The 19590-nt window shown below is 41.8% G+C and overlaps 1 protein-coding gene across 2 annotated transcripts; it reads left to right on the forward strand.

The window, feature by feature from the left end:
- Positions 1–345: 345 nt before the first annotated feature.
- Positions 346–14691, forward strand: BHLHA15 (basic helix-loop-helix family member a15). 2 transcript variants are annotated; one of them, XM_075181493.1, is made up of 2 exons: positions 346–554; positions 13749–14691. In XM_075181493.1, the coding sequence occupies exon 2, from the start codon at positions 13821–13823 to the stop codon at positions 14334–14336; it is 516 nt and encodes a 171-aa protein (XP_075037594.1). In that variant the 5' UTR covers positions 346–554; positions 13749–13820; the 3' UTR covers positions 14337–14691. The 2 variants fall into 2 exon arrangements, with proteins under 2 accessions (XP_075037594.1, XP_075037595.1); XM_075181494.1 differs by lacking the exon at positions 346–554 and adding an exon at positions 11784–12372.
- Positions 14692–19590: the final 4899 nt, after the last annotated feature.

Genomic DNA, 19590 nt, shown 5'->3' on the forward strand with positions numbered 1-19590 from the left:
GTTCATGTTTTCCGGATGTCTTTAATCATGCACAGGTGAGTTAATCTCTTTATGTGAGTCAGTAATTATCCCACCTGTTTCTACAGACAGAAATGCTGAAAACATGGCCTGTTGGAAGCTCCTGAGGACTGGGTTTGAGCACCTCTGCCCTGAACAGTCACTTTTGTCCAGCAGGACATCAAGCTGTAAAGTTTTCCAAATTGCTTTACTTGCAGCATAATGCAGTGCATTGTTTCAGTAACGCTGTGTAGATATGTATAATATTTGCCTAGGTGTTCTTTCTAAATAAGAATGGGAACACTTCCTTGCAGAGCTACAATGGGACAACTGGCAGAGCTGAGTCTGTGCCACAACTGGAACAACTTCTGGTGCTTGTTTGGTTTTTGCATGTGAGATGCTGCCAGACCCCACCCCCTTCCCTAACTGTGCACTAAAGCTACGTGTACTATCCTCAGGCTTGCAGCAGCCTGCTTACCTCCCTGTCTCTGGTCTGCACCTGTCTACCCTACCTGCACCCTGTGGACGGTCCACACTGAGGACACCTGAGCGAGCAGGTAATGTGCACAATGTAACTCTGCCTTTACTAAACCAGAAGCTACAAGACCAGGTGCTGTGTTTATCATGTACGCAGGTGGATCCAGTGCATGTAACCTGGAGATACTGCCATAGGTTTAGGCTAAAATAATTATACCAAATTGTCCCAATTGTTTTATGAATGGTCATTAAGGAAACCGATTTGTGTTTAATAGTTTGAGCTTGGGAAAATGATCTGTTCAAGTTGCCTAAATCATGCAGACTTTATTCTGACTCATTTATTTGTTCAGTGTGACTATATTCAGATTTACTAATACAAACACTGTAGACTATGGTGCCTTAACCATATAGTATTCTCTGGCGAATGCAGGAAAGAATGAATGATACACAGCGGAACGTATATTATTTACTAATATTGCTCAAAAGTGCAAATTTGCATTAATTCCAAACCAACTAATCTGCTATTCGTTTTTATGGTCTAACTTGTACTAGAAAGATACATGCTTCATAGGAGTTACTATGGTTTTAGTACTAATTTGCACCTTTGGGCTGTGTTATTGGATAACCTGACATGTACCGTCAGAATACAGGCAATCAGATGGCGAAGTACAGATGTGACAGGTTTTGAAAATAATACTGAACAAAAGAAAGAGTCAAAGATCTGTGTGTGTGTTATCGCTGGTATTGGATGGTCAGGGGCACACAGGCGTAAGATCAGAGTCTCTCTAAGAAGTGGAACTGTTTGGAAAGTTCTGGCCTCACAGTGAATCAAGTTCTGAAGATCGTTGTTCCTTTTGTCCTGCAAAATATAGTTTGGGACATTTTATTTATTGGAGTGCAGGTGCTGTAACCCATAGCAGAGAGATTGTCACATCTACTACTCTTTAGAACAGTGTTCCTCATCTCCAGTCCTCAGGACCCACTAACAGTGCAGGATTTGCCAGGTGACCAGTGAAATAATTATACCACCTGCTACACTGTGTCAGTCAGTAATGAATACACCTGTGCTCCAGCAAGGAGATATGGAAAACATGTACTGCTAGGGCAGGGGTGGGCAAACCAGTCCTCAAGGGCCAACAACAGTTCATGTTTTTAGGATTTCTGTCTGTAGAAACAGCTGGGATAATTACTGACCCAGCCAAATAGATTAACTCCGCTGTGCATGATTAAAGAAATCCTAAAAACATGAACTGTTGATGGCCCTTGAGGACTGGTTTGCCCACCCCTGTGCTAGGGGGTCCTGAGGACTGGAGTTGAGAAACGCTGCTTTAGAAAATAAAAGCGAAAGTCTGGTTGCTGTGGTTATAGCACCTATTAGCAAACTTACAGTACCTGTGCACCAGTATTAATGTCTTTAGTTATTATGGACAAGCAATGTTCACCGTTAGTCTGGAAGATTAGCAAATGTTCTGTCATCTGACCTAATAGTACAAACTATACAAAGCACTATCCTCACAATAGCAAGATTGCGAGGTTGGATGGAATAAATGTATATGAATGGGATGTCGTATCCTTACCATCAGGACTAGTTTTGTGTCTTTTGTTGGCCTTATAAACTGAAAGTCTAAAGTCGTTGTTTTTTTGTCCCGTGCTCTAATCTAACTGTGTACTGTTGTTGTTGAGTGACAGCTCTAAGTGCTGAGAGACTGAATTAAATATCTGACACTCTGACATGACGAGTTAACTAACAAAGTGAAGTATCCCGATCATTCATCACAGCTAAACAGTTCACTTCAATTATCTTAAACCTTCTATGTAATTACTGCGCTCACTTGTCACCCGTCATAAGACTTAGAATGCTGTCTATGTATGAAGATTATATATCATGTCATACTCTGTTCTAACGCAGGGGCGCATGGACAGCCCTGTAACCTTCAAAAGGGTCGCACGTTACCCTTAATCTCAGATGTATGTTAATATATTAGTATGTTAATAACATTCACATCTGACAATAAAGCAGGATGAGCTGATGACCCAACGCTGTTCTAATGTATGGATTGAGTGTGATGATCTTTATACATATATTGTTGGGCACAGTGAGCTGCTCACTACTCCATACATAAATTCAGAGTTGTTTATTCTGTATTTTGTCCAATTAAGTAACTGTTGAGTTACAGGTTTCCTACACCTGTTACAACTCCCATTATACAGAAGGCTTGTTACCTGTTTTGATATATCAGGTGGTTTGTGTGAACGAATAAGCACATTGTGTTGCTGCCACAGATAGATAAATAAATGTGGAGGTTTGATAGACCGATGGGCTGTATTTGTCATACTTTGATGCAGTTGATAAGGGGAATCTGTGATGCCCAAAGATACAAGCAGAGTACAGTGGTTCACTGCAGTTCAATCAAACAAGTAACTTTACATTGAACCGAGGTCCGGTTGTCTCGTAGCCAGCAGTGTTTGGCTGAAGTTTTTAGACAGGTTCAAAATAGTCTGTTAATGTGTTATTAGGAGTTTTATCCCTGTGGAGACCAGTATGACACAGTAACACGCCGCATGGCTTGGGAAGGGCTAAGAAACAGAATTATTTAAACAAGACACAAACCAGAATCTTATCCTTATGCCCATTTCACAATATGTACACATTTTAACATTTTTTTGTCTATGCCTGCATTGTTTTCAGATAAGGAAAGTGTAAAAGTGTATTTTATTTTTGTTTTTAGATTTTCTCTCCTTCCAAGTTTTCCTTGCACAGGTTGAACCTCTCTAATCCGACTCTCGGAAATCCAGAAATCTCAATAAATCGTTACTCTCAGTTCCACCAAGGAGTCAGTTAAATACAAAGGACACACAGTGACTGTGGTTTGGCTGCAGCGCACTCCAGAATATTTTACAATTGTGTCATTTTGCACATAACAACAATAGTCTGAAAACCTCAAATATTAAACAACTTTATACCCCAGAGAATGTTATAATCTGTGTTCAAACAAAAACAAACCCAGGTCAGGTCATGTTGAGTAGATGTAATGCACTATGTATATATAGATGGCAACAGAATTCTAGTAAGATGTCCAATGGCCATGTTGTCAGGTGTATCCTACTGTTGTCTGTGTAGAACTTAATAGACTTGTATTCTGATCATGCCCAGTGATCAGGCCAAATTGGGTGCGTGTAATAGAATCACGACCTATAGTCATGTCACGTGTAACAGAATTGTATTATTGTAACCAGCGGTCATGTGTAACATACTTGGAATGTAGTGTGCTCTGTCTGTATATGAGTATAAAAGAATTATCAATACGTCCGTTAGTCAAGTCATGTTAGGTAGGTGCAAGGTCCTATATCTGCATAGTGTGTTCCATACATAACAATCTCACCTGCCCAACAAGTACTGTGCCTGGAAATTATTTGCAGATGTTTGCAAATATTCCTTTTCTGCACTGGATTAGTTGTCACTCTATTTCTGGAGGAGTGATATGGTTCAAGGACATATGCCTTGTTATGCACAGTTGTCTGAACACCACCTCTCTCTCCTTGTTTAAGCCTTTTGGAAAGACTGGGTGCCGTTACCTCTTCCCTCTGATGGTGCATTTAGACAGTCTCTGAATCCTGCACCATGAGCTCCTGAGAGAACACTATTAATACAGCGCTAATCCATGCACATAGAGCCCATCTAGTATGTATATGTATGCTGTAAGTGTATACTTAGTCATGTGACATTGTTTTCTAACCTGTTGGCCCATGTTCATTTTATGTCAGGAGGGCAGGTTGATCTGAGATTTATTTGTAATGTTGTTTCATCAGAACACTGTGTCAGGCTTCCAAAAACAATTTTAGCAAAACCAAACACTAGCTGGGATTGTATAGTAAGGGTCAGCTTGACTCTCACACCCAACCAACTTTTACTGAGTTGTCATTAATGCTGTACAGAAAAATAGTCATGTCAACCTGTTTGACACTCGCTGCTCCTGAGTTCTGCAAAGCATATGATTTTATGTCTACATGAAACCTGCAGTTCTATGCAAATGTTATGTTTCTCAAACCTGTCATAACTTTCAGATTCCATGTAATTATAGCAGATGTGTAACTGTAGATTGGTTTCAAACATCTGTAGGAACACAAGGAAGAACCAGTAACATCTGTTGTACTGCACAGTATATTGCATTCGAAAACATATATATGCTATAAAAATGTGCTTGTAGGCTTCGATTCTCAGATCTGGTTGTGGTGTCCATTATTTACTTATTACTGTTTGTTTATATAGCACTACTAATTCCGCAGCGCTGTACAGAGAACTCATTCACATAAGTCCTGCCCCATTGGAGCTTACAGTCTAAATTCCCTAACACACAGACACACGTCCTTTTTAGTCAGCAGCCAATTAACCTATGAACAGGGGAGGGCTGCCAAATTTTAACCGGGGGGGGGGGGGCAAGACTCGACTCAGCCTATTAGGAACATTTTAAAAGAAAAAAAAAAAAAATGCAGATGACCCAGCCTAGGGTAGCCCACTATGGGGGGCAGATGCCCCCTGCCGCCCAGCCTGCCCCTGCCTATCAATATGTTTTTGGACTGTAGGGGAAACTAGAGTACATGGAGAAAACTGAACCAAACACTAGAAGGACATACACGCTCCACACAGATAGGGCTCTGTTTGGAATCAAACTAATGACCCCTATATGAGGCAGCAGTGCTGACCACAGTGCCACCCTTTGTCCATTCATTCCAATAAAAAACACATTCAAAATTAGTACTAGATCACATCTGGACATGGCTTGTTTTATTAAGTACAAATGGATTGATTTAAAGCTCATTGACACCTATCCACTTTATTTTCAACTTGCACATGTTAATAAATGCATTAAAAGTACATTAGTAGTACTAGGACGTGCAGTGTATCATCATCACCATTTATTTATATAGCGCCACTAATTCCGCAGCGCTGTACAGAGAACTCATTCACATCAGTCTAGTAGTATATGAGTCAATGATGCCATTTCCACCACTGTCTTTATAATGTTAACGCCCCACATGCAATTTTATTACGCTGCACTTCATGCACTAGCAGTACAATCGCACAACACAAAACAAAGTGCACGGAAAAGACATTGGTTACAGCACATTTTTGCATTTTAATAAGTGCCAACTGTCATTTCTCCTGTAGGATGTTAGAAAGTCAGAGGAAGCGTATGATTGAGAACGTTGCTGTAACACACAGCCAGCAGTGTTCGTAAATCTCCCCGGCATTGTGTTGCTTCACAGGCGTTTGAATGAAAGCAGTTGAGTTTATCAGGGACTAAAAGATATCTGTGTATTGTGCAGCTGTTATCAGAGTCTTAATGACTCATATTTCCTGAAAGGATCATTGCACAAAGATGCTCTGTAGTTCTCAATGTAAAGCTTGTTAACTGAACTCTTTTTTTTCTAGCATGTTTCTCAATCACCCAGAGAAATGTTATTTAATAGGTTTTTTTTTGCATTTATTATGTAAACAACAATTCACAGGTTTCTCATTGCATAGTTTATTATTATTATTATTTAGTAACATTTATTTAGCATAGTGCACAATACTGTACAATTGGGAGAAACCGCAGTACTAAAACGAGTAGCTATTAATAGTAAGACAACTAGGTAAGATGGTCCTGCTTACAGGCTTACAATCTATATCAATGTCATTATTTACATGAATAAGGGGCATTTAAAGTACTATATAATGATGGTTCCTTTTATCAGAGCAGGGTAGGCACATGGCAACATACTGTATTGTATCTGACACTAGGGGGCGATGTGGGACTCCTATTATATGAAGCACTTAGTACGACTGTCTGGATAGAACAAATAACACAAACAACTCCAAAAATGTCTGAAATATTTTTTTGTATGATTTTAAAGAACAAGTACTAATCCTGGCCATACTTAGTCGTGTGTTATTCCATTTACCTTACAAGCACTACTTTATAATGCAATTGATATTTTTTTTACATGTGTATCTGCTGTAGCAGACATAGGAAATTCTGGCTGTAGTACAACTGTAATATACTGTCAGCCTTCACATTATCTAGCAAATAAACTATAAAACCATTTTAGCAGAATATTATATAGAGCACAGAGGCCCATTGACTGAATATTGGAAGATCTTGGTCATATCCACGTATACATGTAGTGGCTGTTATGTGTTATATAAGTAGCATCAGAAGGGTTCTGTACTTTTACTGATTGGTAGACAAAAATGTGACAATTTAGGGACAGTTAATTTGCATGCTCCCTGCTTGGACACAAAATACCTACACAGCAGAGATTTCCTTTGATGTATCTTTAATAAACACCCAATAATATAAGGTAAATTGTTTGCTATATCATAAGAAATATATAATATACAACTTTGTTTTTATTGTGTTACTGCTGTGCACTGACTAGACCGCAGTATGGTGGTCTGACGGGTGACTGGCTGTGCACTGACTAGACCGCAGTATGGTGGTCTGATGGGTGACTGGCTGTGCACTGACTACACCGCAGTATGGTGGTCTGATGGGTGAGACTGGCTGTGCACTGACTACACCGCAGTATGGTGGTCTGATGGGTGACTGGCTGTGCACTGACTACACCGCAGTATGGTGGTCTGATGGGTGACTGGTTGTGCACTGACTAGACCGCAGTATGGTGATCTGACGGGTGAGACTGGCTGTGCACTGACTACACCGCAGTATGGTGGTCTGATGGGTGACTGGCTGTGCACTGACTACACCGCAGTATGGTGGTCTGATGGGTGACTGGTTGTGCACTGACTAGACCCCAGACCTCAGCATGGCGGTCTGACTAGTGACTGGCTGTACACTGACTAGACCGCAGCATGGCGGTCTGACTAGTGACTGGCTGTACACTGACTAGACCGCAGCATGGCGGTCTGACTAGTGACTGGCTGTACACTGACTAGACCGCAGCATGGCGGTCTGACTAGTGACTGGCTGTACACTGACTAGACCGCAGCATGGCGGTCTGACTAGTGACTGGCTGTACACTGACTACACCGCAGCATGGCGGTCTGACTAGTGACTGGCTGTACACTGACTAGACCGCAGCATGGCGGTCTGACTAGTGACTGGCTGTACACTGACTAGACCGCAGCATGGCGGTCTGACTAGTGACTGGCTGTACACTGACTAGACCGCAGCATGGCGGTCTGACTAGTGACTGGCTGTACACTGACTACACCGCAGCATGGCGGTCTGACTAGTGACTGGCTGTACACTGACTAGACCGCAGCATGGCGGTCTGACTAGTGACTGGCTGTACACTGACTACACCGCAGTATGGCGATCTGACGGGTGACTGGCTGTACACTGACTACACCGCAGCATGGCGGTCTGACTAGTGACTGGCTGTACACTGACTAGACCGCAGCATGGCGGTCTGAGGGGTGACTGGCTGTACACTGACTAGACCGCAGCATGGCGGTCTGACTAGTGACTGGCTGTACACTGACTAGACCGCAGCATGGCGGTCTGACGGGTGACTGGCTGTACACTGACTAGACCGCAGCATGGCGATCTGACGGGTGACTGGCTGTACACTGACTAGACCGCAGCATGGCGGTCTGACGGGTGACTGGCTGTACACTGACTAGACCGCAGCATGGCGGTCTGACGGGTGACTGGCTGTACACTGACTAGACCGCAGCATGGCGGTCTGACGGGTGACTGGCTGTACACTGACTAGACCGCAGCATGGCGGTCTGACGGGTGACTGGCTGTACACTGACTAGACCGCAGCATGGCGGTCTGACGGGTGACTGGCTGTACACTGACTAGACCGCAGCATGGCGGTCTGACGGGTGACTGGCTGTACACTGACTAGACCGCAGCATGGCGGTCTGACGGGTGACTGGCTGTACACTGACTAGACCGCAGCATGGCGGTCTGACGGGTGACTGGCTGTACACTGACTAGACCGCAGCATGGCGGTCTGACGGGTGACTGGCTGTACACTGACTAGACCGCAGCATGGCGGTCTGACGGGTGACTGGCTGTACACTGACTAGACCGCAGCATGGCGGTCTGACGGGTGACTGGCTGTACACTGACTAGACCGCAGCATGGCGGTCTGACGGGTGACTGGCTGTACACTGACTAGACCGCAGCATGGTGGTCTGACGGGTGACTGGCTGTGCACTGACTAGACCGCAGCATGGCGGTCTGACTAGTGACTGGCTGTGCACTGACTAGACCGCAGCATGGCGGTCTGACGGGTGACTGGCTGTGCACTGACTAGACCGCAGTATGGCGGTCTGACGGGTGACTGGCTGTACACTGACTAGACCGCAGCATGGCGGTCTGACGGGCGACTGGCTGTGGGCAAAGATAAGGAGATGCTGATGTTAGGTCTTGAGCTCGGAAAGGCCCAACCAGAAGTTTGCTTCATACTGCATTATACATACAGCATTATGTGATCATAGCGCGTAACTGTGCAGTTCTGAGATATATATTATGTAAGTGTATCTCTTGGAATTTGAGCCCTAACACAGTGTTTGCGCTCCTGAGTGTCCAGTAATGGATCAGAGACTCAATCAGAAACCAGAAAAACAACCTGTTTGGGTGGGAGTCATTTACTAGTCCTAGAGGTGGGATGTATCTTTATACAATGTGGTCCTAGAGGATGGATGGATCTTGATACAATGTGGTTCTAGAGGATGGATGGATCTTGATACAATGTGATCCTAGAGGATGGATGGATCTTGATACAATGTGGTTCTAGAGGATGGATGGATCTTGATACAATGTGGTCCTAGAGGATGGGATGGATCTTGATACAATGTGGTCCTAGAGGTGGGATGGATCTTTATACAATGTGGTTCTAGAGGGGGGATGGATCTTTATACAATGTGGTCCTAGAGGATGGATGGATCTTGATACAATGTGGTCCTAGAGGATGGATGGATCTTGATACAATGTGGTCCTAGAGGAGGGATGGATCTTGATACAATGTGGTCCTAGAGGTGGGATGGATCTTTACACAATGTGGTCCTAGAGGAGGGATGGATCTTGATACAATGTGGTCCTAGAGGTGGGATGGATCTTGATACAATGTGGTCCTAGAGGTGGGATGGATCTTGATACAATGTGGTCCTAGAGGTGGGATGGATCTTTACACAATGTGGTCCTAGAGGAGGGATGGATCTTTACACAATGTGGTCCTAGAGGAGGGATGGATCTTTACACAATGTGGTCCTAGAGGAGGGATGGATCTTTATACAATGTGGTCCTAGAGGAGGGATGGATCTTGATACAATGTGGTCCTAGAGGTGGGATGGATCTTTACACAATGTGGTCCTAGAGGTGGGATGGATCTTTAGACAATGTGGTCCTAGAGATGGATCTTTATACAATGTGGTTCTAGAGGTGGGATGGATCTTTATAAAATGTGGAGGCAGATCCTTGCCTCTTCAGATGTCTAGGATTGTGTGGTCCTCCTGACAGCCTGAAGGACCTTACACTCAGCCTAGAGGGGATCAAGCTAAGCCAATGTAAGACTGAGTGACTGAGATTTCTAAGTTAGGCTCGGGGGTCATGTGGGTGAAGCTTGCTCTGGTCCTCCTCAGGACATGCCTGTTACAGTGTAGTTCCCTGGGTCAGTAGCCTTCTGAGAACAAATCGGACCATATCTCTGAGACTGTCACCTCCTGGCTGTATTTAGATAACCTGAGGAGCATTGTCTCACCTGTAGCTGGGAGCCCACATAGATAGTCTCCCTCATTCAGGAGGTCTCTGAGCTTCACAGACCTTCCAGGTACAATATTATGTGCAACATATTAGGATTGTCCTGGGAAAACTGACATGTGGGAGCTCTATGTGAGTACCTGATATTTCTGTTGTAAAAGGTATGTACACAGGTGAGCACACTTTTGTCTTTTACCTTCTCATTTGTTATTACTTAGTAGAATGGTGGATTATCATTAATATGGTGGTAACTCTGGAGAGTGATGTGTAGGGAGGAAATCATCCATTGTGTGTGTGAACCATAGGAATAGAATGACCCATTGTACTGGGGAGGTGTAGTAAGCGGAGTCTGCAGCTCTACCCACTGAGATATTTTAGCTGCCGGGCAGCTCCTTCTTCCGACCTTGGGTCCAGCCCATTATGACTGATATTCAGCTGTTTTGGCTCTTTTGTCTTTAGGGCAGCACGGTGGCCTAGTGGTTAGCACTTCTGCCTCACAGCACTGGGGTCATGAGTTTGATTCCCGACCATGGCCTTACCTGTGTGGAGTTTGTATGTTCTCCCTGTGTTTGCGTGGGTTTCCTCCGGGTGCTCCGGTTTCCTCCCACACTCCAAAAACATACTGGTAGGTTAATTGGCTGCGATCAAAATTAACCCTAGTCTGTGTGTGTGTCTATATTAGGGAATTTAGACTGTAAGCTCCAATAGGGCAGGGACTGATGTGAGTGAGTTCTCTGTACAGCGCTGCGGAATTAGTGGCGCTATATAAATAAATGATGATGATGATTTTGTCTCCTATTGACTTTCTATTTAGGCCCGTCTCCTCTGCTTCCTCTTTGTCGGATTATAGTGATTCCTTCCTGCAAAGTTTTGGCTGTTTGCCTTTGCACTGGGTCCAGATTGTTACTGGCTTTGTTTCCGTCTCATCCTTTTGTACTTATTTATCTATTACTGCATTCCTCTTACGTCTGACAATGTCGCATCTCCCATTTTGTCACCATGTTCTCTTTGTGAACCTACCTGGGATTCTGTTCAGCCTCTAGACCAGTGGATTCCAAACTTTTTCAGTTCAAGGCACCGTTAGGGCCTCCATAATTTTTTCAAGGCATCCCTAAGCCAATATAATGACCAAGTAGCCCCCCGCCTTGCTTACCACTGGCCCTGGCCGAGGCACCCCAGGGAGCCTAGGCACACAGTTTGGGAACCACTGCTAGACTTTCAATCTGACTTCACAGCGTTACAACACATCTGCAACCGCAAATTTGGCAAAACACACATAGGTGGCTCAATGGAACAAAATCTGGCTGTTCAGCTCCTCTAGTTGAGCAGCGGGATCACTTCCAGCAACTCTGGGGCCTGTCTCTGCAGTCTGAAGGTGACACGTTTTACGAACATGCCCAATAATGATCCAATCAGTTTCAATCACAAAAGTATTGGGCATTTTGTTCACTTTCTGAAATAATGCAGTTTAGGTCCAATTGCTCTAAGTTGTGACCAAATTATTTTTATTTAATTTATTTTTTTTACGATTTGCTTTATATAAATATCGCCGGCCTTGCTCTATTGTTGCTTTACTTTTTTTATTTTATAGCTCTACCATTCAAATTTCCTGCTGAAAATTTTTCTCCACTTTGCCTGTCTTGTAATTGTACCGAGATTTGGAAAAATCAGTTTAGTGAAATGAATAGTTACGGTAGCTCCGTGTTTCTGGATATGACGGATATGATCTGGTTATAGCCTATAAAGACACCTCATCTTTCTATGTAGGCGATGGTTTGGCTCGGTCTACACTCTGTCTTCCATCTTCCTCTTCTGAACAAACAACGCGCTGACAAGTTCCCGGGACTGGCTTGATGTGTGTGTTCCCTTTTATTTGTCACGTTGAAGCTCATGTTTCTTATCTGTAATCATGAGGCTCCAGAGCGGCAAACACAGTCTACAGATTAAGGATCAACACACTGAAAGCTTTAGAAACCCTAAACATGCACTTAAACCTATTCACTTTCCACGCAAGAGGAGAAACATCACATTTAAATCATAACTTCTCACCTTTCTTGTTTTACAGCAGTTTCCTTACGCAGAACACATTGTCCTTCCGTCCTTATCTTACTGACACAGCTCAGTGCAGACAGATTCATACATTACAGAATCCCATAATGTACATCACACCAGAGACCTGGTAAGAGTGGCTGATGCAGCAGACAAGTTAAACTAAGCACATCCTGATTTACATGTAGAAAAGTCACAACTTAAGTGACCATTATCATCACGGATCGTTTCAGTTTATTTCTGTTTACCAGCTGTAATTTCACTTAAAAAATCAAACTGTTAGATTTTTTTCATTAATTTAATTATATTATTTTATACTGTTTAAAGGAACGCTATTGTGACTTTTCTTTTTGTACTCTGTATTTTTAAGTAAGGGACCTGCAGTCTCAAGCTGATAATTTTTCGGTTTCAGTGAATGTGTGAGTGCCGAAGTGTCTTAAAACGGTCATTCTCACCCAGTAATATGAGTGCTGTATTTATATTACTATACATTATAGGCAGTGGTGGAAGTAAGGGTGTATAAGGTGGTATGCTATACCGCCACTTCACCTACTGCCTGCATTGTAACACTATCAAATTCCATTCACTTACATTCCCATTGCATTTTTAATACTACCAGGGGCAGGGGGGCATCATCCTCGCAGGCCGGTCCCATAGTGGGCTACCTTTGGCTAGGCCACTGGGCCACCTGCATTTTTTCCCATTAAAATAGGCTGCTGAGTCAAGTCTTGCCCCCGCCCCGGGCTAAAATTTCCCAGCCCTCCCCGGACCACCACTTTGACCACTGTTCATAGGCACTTGGGTGCACTGAGCAACAACTTAGAGCATTATGCAGCCATTCTGGTCATGTGACAGAGAATGTATTGCCGCCTTTCCCCCTTATATTTCCCCCCTCTTCAGTTAAATTCCTGTTCCTCGGGTATATATCTTCCCCACCTGTTAATTTTACATTTCTGCATCTTGGCAAACCCACATTTATATCTACAGAGAAAGAGCCATCTTTCCCTGGGTTTCCTACAGCTTACAGCTATGTCAGGGCATAACAACGAGTATTGGCGATCCTATAGACTATCGGCAGATGCCTTGTTACCTGACTGACATTAAATGAGCAATTTTGGGTCCAACCACCCGAGTAGCTGTTGTTGTCATTTTGCAGGAGAGTGAAAAGTGACAAGACAATCAGAACATCTGGAGATAACAATATAAGAATATTAATTCCGTCAATAAAGTCGTAGAATAAAAGAATTTAGTTTTTGCAAAATGTGATCTACCCAAATTATACACTAGCTAAACCCTACTGAAAGTTGTGTTCACATGTACATTCTAAACAAGTATGATGACCGTGTCACTTTAAGGAATAATTTTAGGTATTGTAATAAAGCCACAATGTACACATGTGGCTACAAAAGATTTTGTGCGGTAAGTTGTGAAATGTGATTTTCAGTATTAAACAGGTGCAGTACCAGGTCTCAAGATGGTTTCTAATTCACTCATGTGTTTTCACAGAATTTAATGTATTTAGCCAGAGGAAGGCTTCTGGGAAGAACATCAGTATATCATTCCTATTTGTGCTAAAAGATGAAGACGAAGGCCAGGTCAACCAGACGAAAGCTGGAAATTGATCTGGAAGATGAAGAAAGCCCGGCACAGCAGACCTCAAGCGAGGATGATAATGATAAGTGTTATGTCTATAAAGAGAAGAATAAAGGCAAGAGTCAGGAGTCTGCTAAAAGCAGGAGGAGAAGACAAACACCCCCGGATAAGGAACACAGTGTCCGTAGGCTAGAGAGCAATGAACGTGAGAGACAAAGGATGCACAAGCTGAACAATGCCTTCCAAGCTCTCCGAGAAGTCATCCCCCACGTAAGAGCAGAGAAGAAATTGTCCAAAATTGAGACTCTCACCTTAGCCAAAAATTATATAAATACTTTAACTGCTACCATACTGAACATGTCTCCTGGGGCCCAGGATACCGACACGGGGGGTGTTGGGAAGTTTTATCAACATTACCAGCAACAGCACGGAGAGGAGGACAATGATGAACACTTACAAAAGTACTCTACACAAATCCACAGCTTCAGACAAGGTAGTTGATGTCACAAACCAGGGATCTTTGTTTTTAGTTTAATATTAGGCACATTCCAGAGAAGATGTAAGACTCTAGTTTTTGATGAATACATAGACCAATGTACTGGGGAACAGAAATATTGCTTGTATCGCCAATCATGTGCACTTTACTTGGCTGTTCTGATAACAATGGTGATTAATTGTAGATAGTTCAAGTTGGCTAAAATTTGGGGGCTAAAATAATTTGAGATAAATGTTATGTGGGTTATTGTGGAAGTAAGGTACTGCAAAGGGTGCGAATGTGATCCTCATTGACTTTTATATAAATTTCTAGTAGTATCAATGTAAGGGAAGAGTGGTGGGGATTTTTACATATTTGTGTATATATGTATTTGTGTGTGTATATATATATATATATATATATATATATATATATATATATATATATATATATATATATATATATATACACACACGCACGCACACACGTTACTCAACTCATTGTTGTATTATTGTAAGTAATGTATTTGGACCATCAGGAATAGATGCTGCGGTTGTTCAATTTTAGGAATGGGGGGAAAAAAAGTCCTGATCAGCATATACACACTAAACACATTTTACATAATTTACCTTCAGATCTGTTCTCCATCTGTCATAGCAATCAGCTGAAAAGATTGTGACTCTGCCCACTCCCTAGAGATCTATGGACACTGCCGGTCCTGAGTACGTACAGACCGCAGAATTAGAAACAACATCGTTCCATCTTTGAACTACATTTTTAGTCTGGTTTAAAAATCAAACACACACTGATGCCATATCTGGCTGAACGGTCCTTTATCGTGTGATTGGCCTGATCATTAGCTGAACACCCTGTAGTGTGTACCCAGCCTTAGTCTTCTGCTGTAGAGAAGCAGCACCAGGTGAAGAGCAGATTTGTGCATCCTGTTAGTTCTCCGCACTACACAGTGGTTGTGTGGAAACCATCACATCAAAAAACAAAGAAAAATACATTTTTGCCATTTAGTTACTATTATATCAAAACAAAAGTCAAGAGATTTATGCATGTTAGAAATCAAAGTTTCTGGTAATAATTTTATTTGTTTCTTCTTGAGACTAATTGAAGATTCTGTCATATTCTTGAGGGAAAACTGTTAACAAAAGCAATTAACTGTTTGTGAAATAATTGTCATTTAATAGGAACTGTAAATGTTAAATCACATCTAAATATGGTTTTTGTGGGAAAAGCCAAGTTGATATTTGCGGACAATGTTGCAGTCATTGGGCTCTCTCTACTCCCACACATCTCCTCTTATTGAATGGAAATATGCTTGTATAGCTTGTGTCCTTGGAGAGGAGATGGTTAATCATATTTCCTATGGCTAGAACATGTTGCTATAACTGAGGAGGAAGACAAGTGCTGCCAAGAACTGTGGTCTGGCCAGGCAAGAGCCTGGGGCACCTTATTGTATGCTAAAGTGCACTAAGTAACCAGGAATTAAATTAACTTCTCCCATTCGTTAACGCCAGCAGATGCCTGTAGAGGGGCAAGAATCAGTAATGTCACTAGTTCTTAGTGAGATCATATTACTTCAACTCACAAATGGGCTCCACTGTTTGTTGGTGATTGGTCGACTTTAATGTGCTGTATGCACCAGATCAGGTAATAAGAATATGGGAGAAGCACTAATGTAATGTGTAACCATCACATAGTCTGATTAAGGGTTCAGGCTGTCTTAGGCGAATACTCTTGTTGTGCCCCCCTTGCCGTGCATGCAGCACTATAAGCAGTAGGCTTGTTCTTAATTTAAATTAAACTTTTTTCACCCAATGTTTATGTTCGTTCAGCACCCCTTGGCATTGTAAATGGATGACTGCAATCCTTGTTACTCCTTTAATTTTTATTAAAATCCGAACTGTACAGCAGAACGGAAGCGTGAACAAATGGTGGTGAAGGCGGGAATGTGGAGGGGCTCTCTCTCCTACTAACCTGTGATGACTCATTGACTTCATCCTTTACCACAGGAATAAGTCCAGATTAAAACCTTACAACTATTCTCTTGTCAAATTAATTTCAGTTTATGCCCCTCCATGTCACAATCTTTTCGCCCCCCCCCCCCCCCCCACCCCACCAAAAGACAAACCTTGCGCCCTAGAATGTAGCATGGTCAGATCCTGCATATTTTACCAGCAACATTAGACATATTGCAAACAAAGAGAACAATGGTTTCAAATGTTTTTATGATTCAGCGCCACAGGGTTTCATATCACAGGGTGCTTCCTCTGTGTCTCTACTACTTGTGCAGTAGGTAGCTGCTACAATATTGAATGCGTAGTGTGTGTTCCTATATTGAAACTGCGGCCAGCTGTTCTGGGTAAATCAGTGATCCTGAACTCCTGTATACAACTACCGTAAGCTGCAGGTTTATGTCACTATGCTAGAGACACACATTAGAATAGGAATACTAACCGCTGATAAATGGTCACATGACTTACACGTGAATATTTGTTCAGTCCTCAGAATGGCTGCCGTGTGTAGATAACAGTAGATTATGCCCCTACAACACCATCTTTTCATATCTTCATTCCAGAGCGTATAAAGCAGAGGTGTCCAAGTTCAGTCCTCAAGGGGTCATGTTTTCAGGATTTCTATCTGTAGAAACAGGTGAGATAATCACTGACACAGCCGAATAGATTAACTCACCTGTGCATGATTATAGAAATCCTGAAAACATGAACTGTTGGTAGCCCTTGAGAACTGAACACCTCTGATATAAAAAAGAAGACGTGGGAGGGGCTTCATGACGTGGTTTACAGAATCAAGTGGATTGGGTATGGTGCGCGATGCAACAAATCACCCTGCACGTACAGGGTTCAGGTGGGCGGGGCTTGATCACATGATTTGCATAATTACAACATGCTCCCGCCCACTTCCCTGGCTAATGACAGATCTTCAGGGAGAAGTGGCAGCACCTGCAAGAGGACAACCAATAATTGGTGAGTCTCCCGGAATTTCCAGGAGAGTGCGCAACAAGTGAGACAGACTCATTATTGCCCGAATTCACAAAAGTAGCCGTTTTAAAAACAAAAAATTGTGAAAAGGTTTGACAGATTAATTATTAGTTTTCCTAGGGAATTTTATTTTTAGAAGTTTATTTTTAATATGAGAAAGTAACTATTTTTTGTTTTAATAATAAACAGCTTCTTGAACAACAAATTCACGATGATTACTCTAGGTAAAAATGATAACAAACTACATTTTAGTTGTCGTCTTTTAAGAATTGGCAAATTACAAATAAGTTTTCATTCTTTTTTATATGTTTTGTGAATTTGACCAGAACATTGATTTCTAACTTTTGTTTTGCAACAAAAATATTCAGTTCCTATTTGTGAATAAAGCCCCTGGAGATTAATATGTAAAAAAAAAAGTTTAGGAATATTAAAAAATAATGATTAACTGAAAGTATTTAATGGAGCAAACTTCCGGCATATAAGCTACAATACAAATGATCTAAACAGTGGAAGTAGTCCATCAATGAAGTACAATATCTTTCTCTATCAACATCCTGTTTTGCCTAAAGAAGAAAATAGTCAGAAAAATGATGAATAACCTGGGTGCAGGGATTCTTATTAAATCGGGTGTAATGTTAAGCTCAGTGCTGGTGTCTGATTGTAACAGTAGCAATAGAGTTTTGTTTTGTTTTTTTCTTTTTATTGGCGCTGAATGTGGACACAGCTCTTGTGAACAGGATCTGTAGAGGATTTCATTTCAAACCAAATAAATGCAAATATTAACCAAACGGGTTACGCTGAATGTTCAAAGAAATGTCAGGAGGATGAGGAGGATCTAAGTTTCCTCTTGCCAGAGGGGCTCACAACGGATTGTGTTCCCTGCCAAGTGTCAGTCTCCTGTAATATCAGGATGTGTAGGCACCTCCTTAGCGTGCGTGCTTGGTGCAGTTAAATTAAATCACTGTTTATCTTCTGGCTTGCTATTTAGGACAAATCTTGTTTGATCAATCTGAATTTCCTCCTCATAGCATTAGCCAGTTGGCAGGGAAAAGGGTATTAATGACATCACAGGAAAAGTTAAACATTTGCTGATGTTTTAAAGTTCTCGCACAGAGCTCAGACATGTTTTCCAGTGTGTGCCCCCATAACAGGTCTCTGAACTTAAATTAAATTGTAATAAATGTGTACAATGTTTTAAATGTCAATTATTTTTTTTAAGCAATCTGCTGTATAGATACGGAAATGTCATTTGTAATTGTGAATTCATGGTACTGCCACAGTAGAATCTCCGTATAACAAATGTCACTTATTTTTTTACAATTCTTTGTATCATTTATAACAGTGTTCCCCAAACCCTGTCCTTAGGGAGCACTAACAGTCCATGTTTTCATATCTCCTTGCTGGAGCACAGGTGTAATCATTACTGACTGACACATTGTAACAGATCCACAGGTGGTATAATTATTTCCCCTGTGACCTGGAAAACCTGCACTGTTAGGGGTCCATGAGCACTGGGTTTGGGATCTATAATGTAAAACAAATTGGACCAAATACAGTACAGTAAAGCCTTCAGCTAAGGTTTAATTTAATCAGGTTATGCGACACCTTCCCTTCAATTAACAGCAGACGTCCCCACATTTTGTTGTGCTTTATGGGACAATGGAACCACTAATATATCAGTGCATTGGCTGTATGATGTGACCATAGATCCAGTTATTGAAAAACGTGCACCAGAGAAGATTTCACAACCTAGTAAACTGGTTTAATTCTACAAGTGAAATATCTTGTATAGTATTTCAACTTTGAAAGGATTCCATTTAAACAACGGTCTTCCCCCTTTGAATGTATACAGTATACAGCTATATTCACAAATATATATGCAGTTAATTTCCCAGAACTTGTCATAATTAAATATGTTCAAAAATAAGTCTGCAATTTTTGTGTAGGAAGCATAATGTTACTGTACACACATGAATGTACGTCTATTGCACAGAGAACCAGTTACAGAAAAATACAAAAGACAATCGCACATAGCCAGCTAGCTAACAGGAGTACAATTCAATATCAAATATGTAAAAGTCTCAAATCAGGTCACCTCCTTCGTGATACGTGATACGTGATCAATAATAGAATACAATAAAATAAGAGAAAAGCTTTTAATTGAATAGCACAAGTTGGGGAGTACAGTAGTACATTGTTTTTCAAGACATTACCTCCCAGTGGACAAGAACAAAAATTGGTTAAGAGAGTGAACATGAATGTGATGCACTTA

The sequence above is a fragment of the Mixophyes fleayi genome, chromosome 7 (genome assembly GCF_038048845.1).
Source record: "Mixophyes fleayi isolate aMixFle1 chromosome 7, aMixFle1.hap1, whole genome shotgun sequence".
Classification (NCBI taxonomy): Eukaryota; Metazoa; Chordata; class Amphibia; order Anura; family Limnodynastidae; genus Mixophyes; species Mixophyes fleayi.

Bases quoted from the DNA above. Each gene is read 5' to 3' on its own strand.
- BHLHA15 (XM_075181493.1), top strand. From the start codon at position 13,821: ATGAAGACGAAGGCCAGGTCAACCAGACGAAAGCTGGAAATTGATCTG.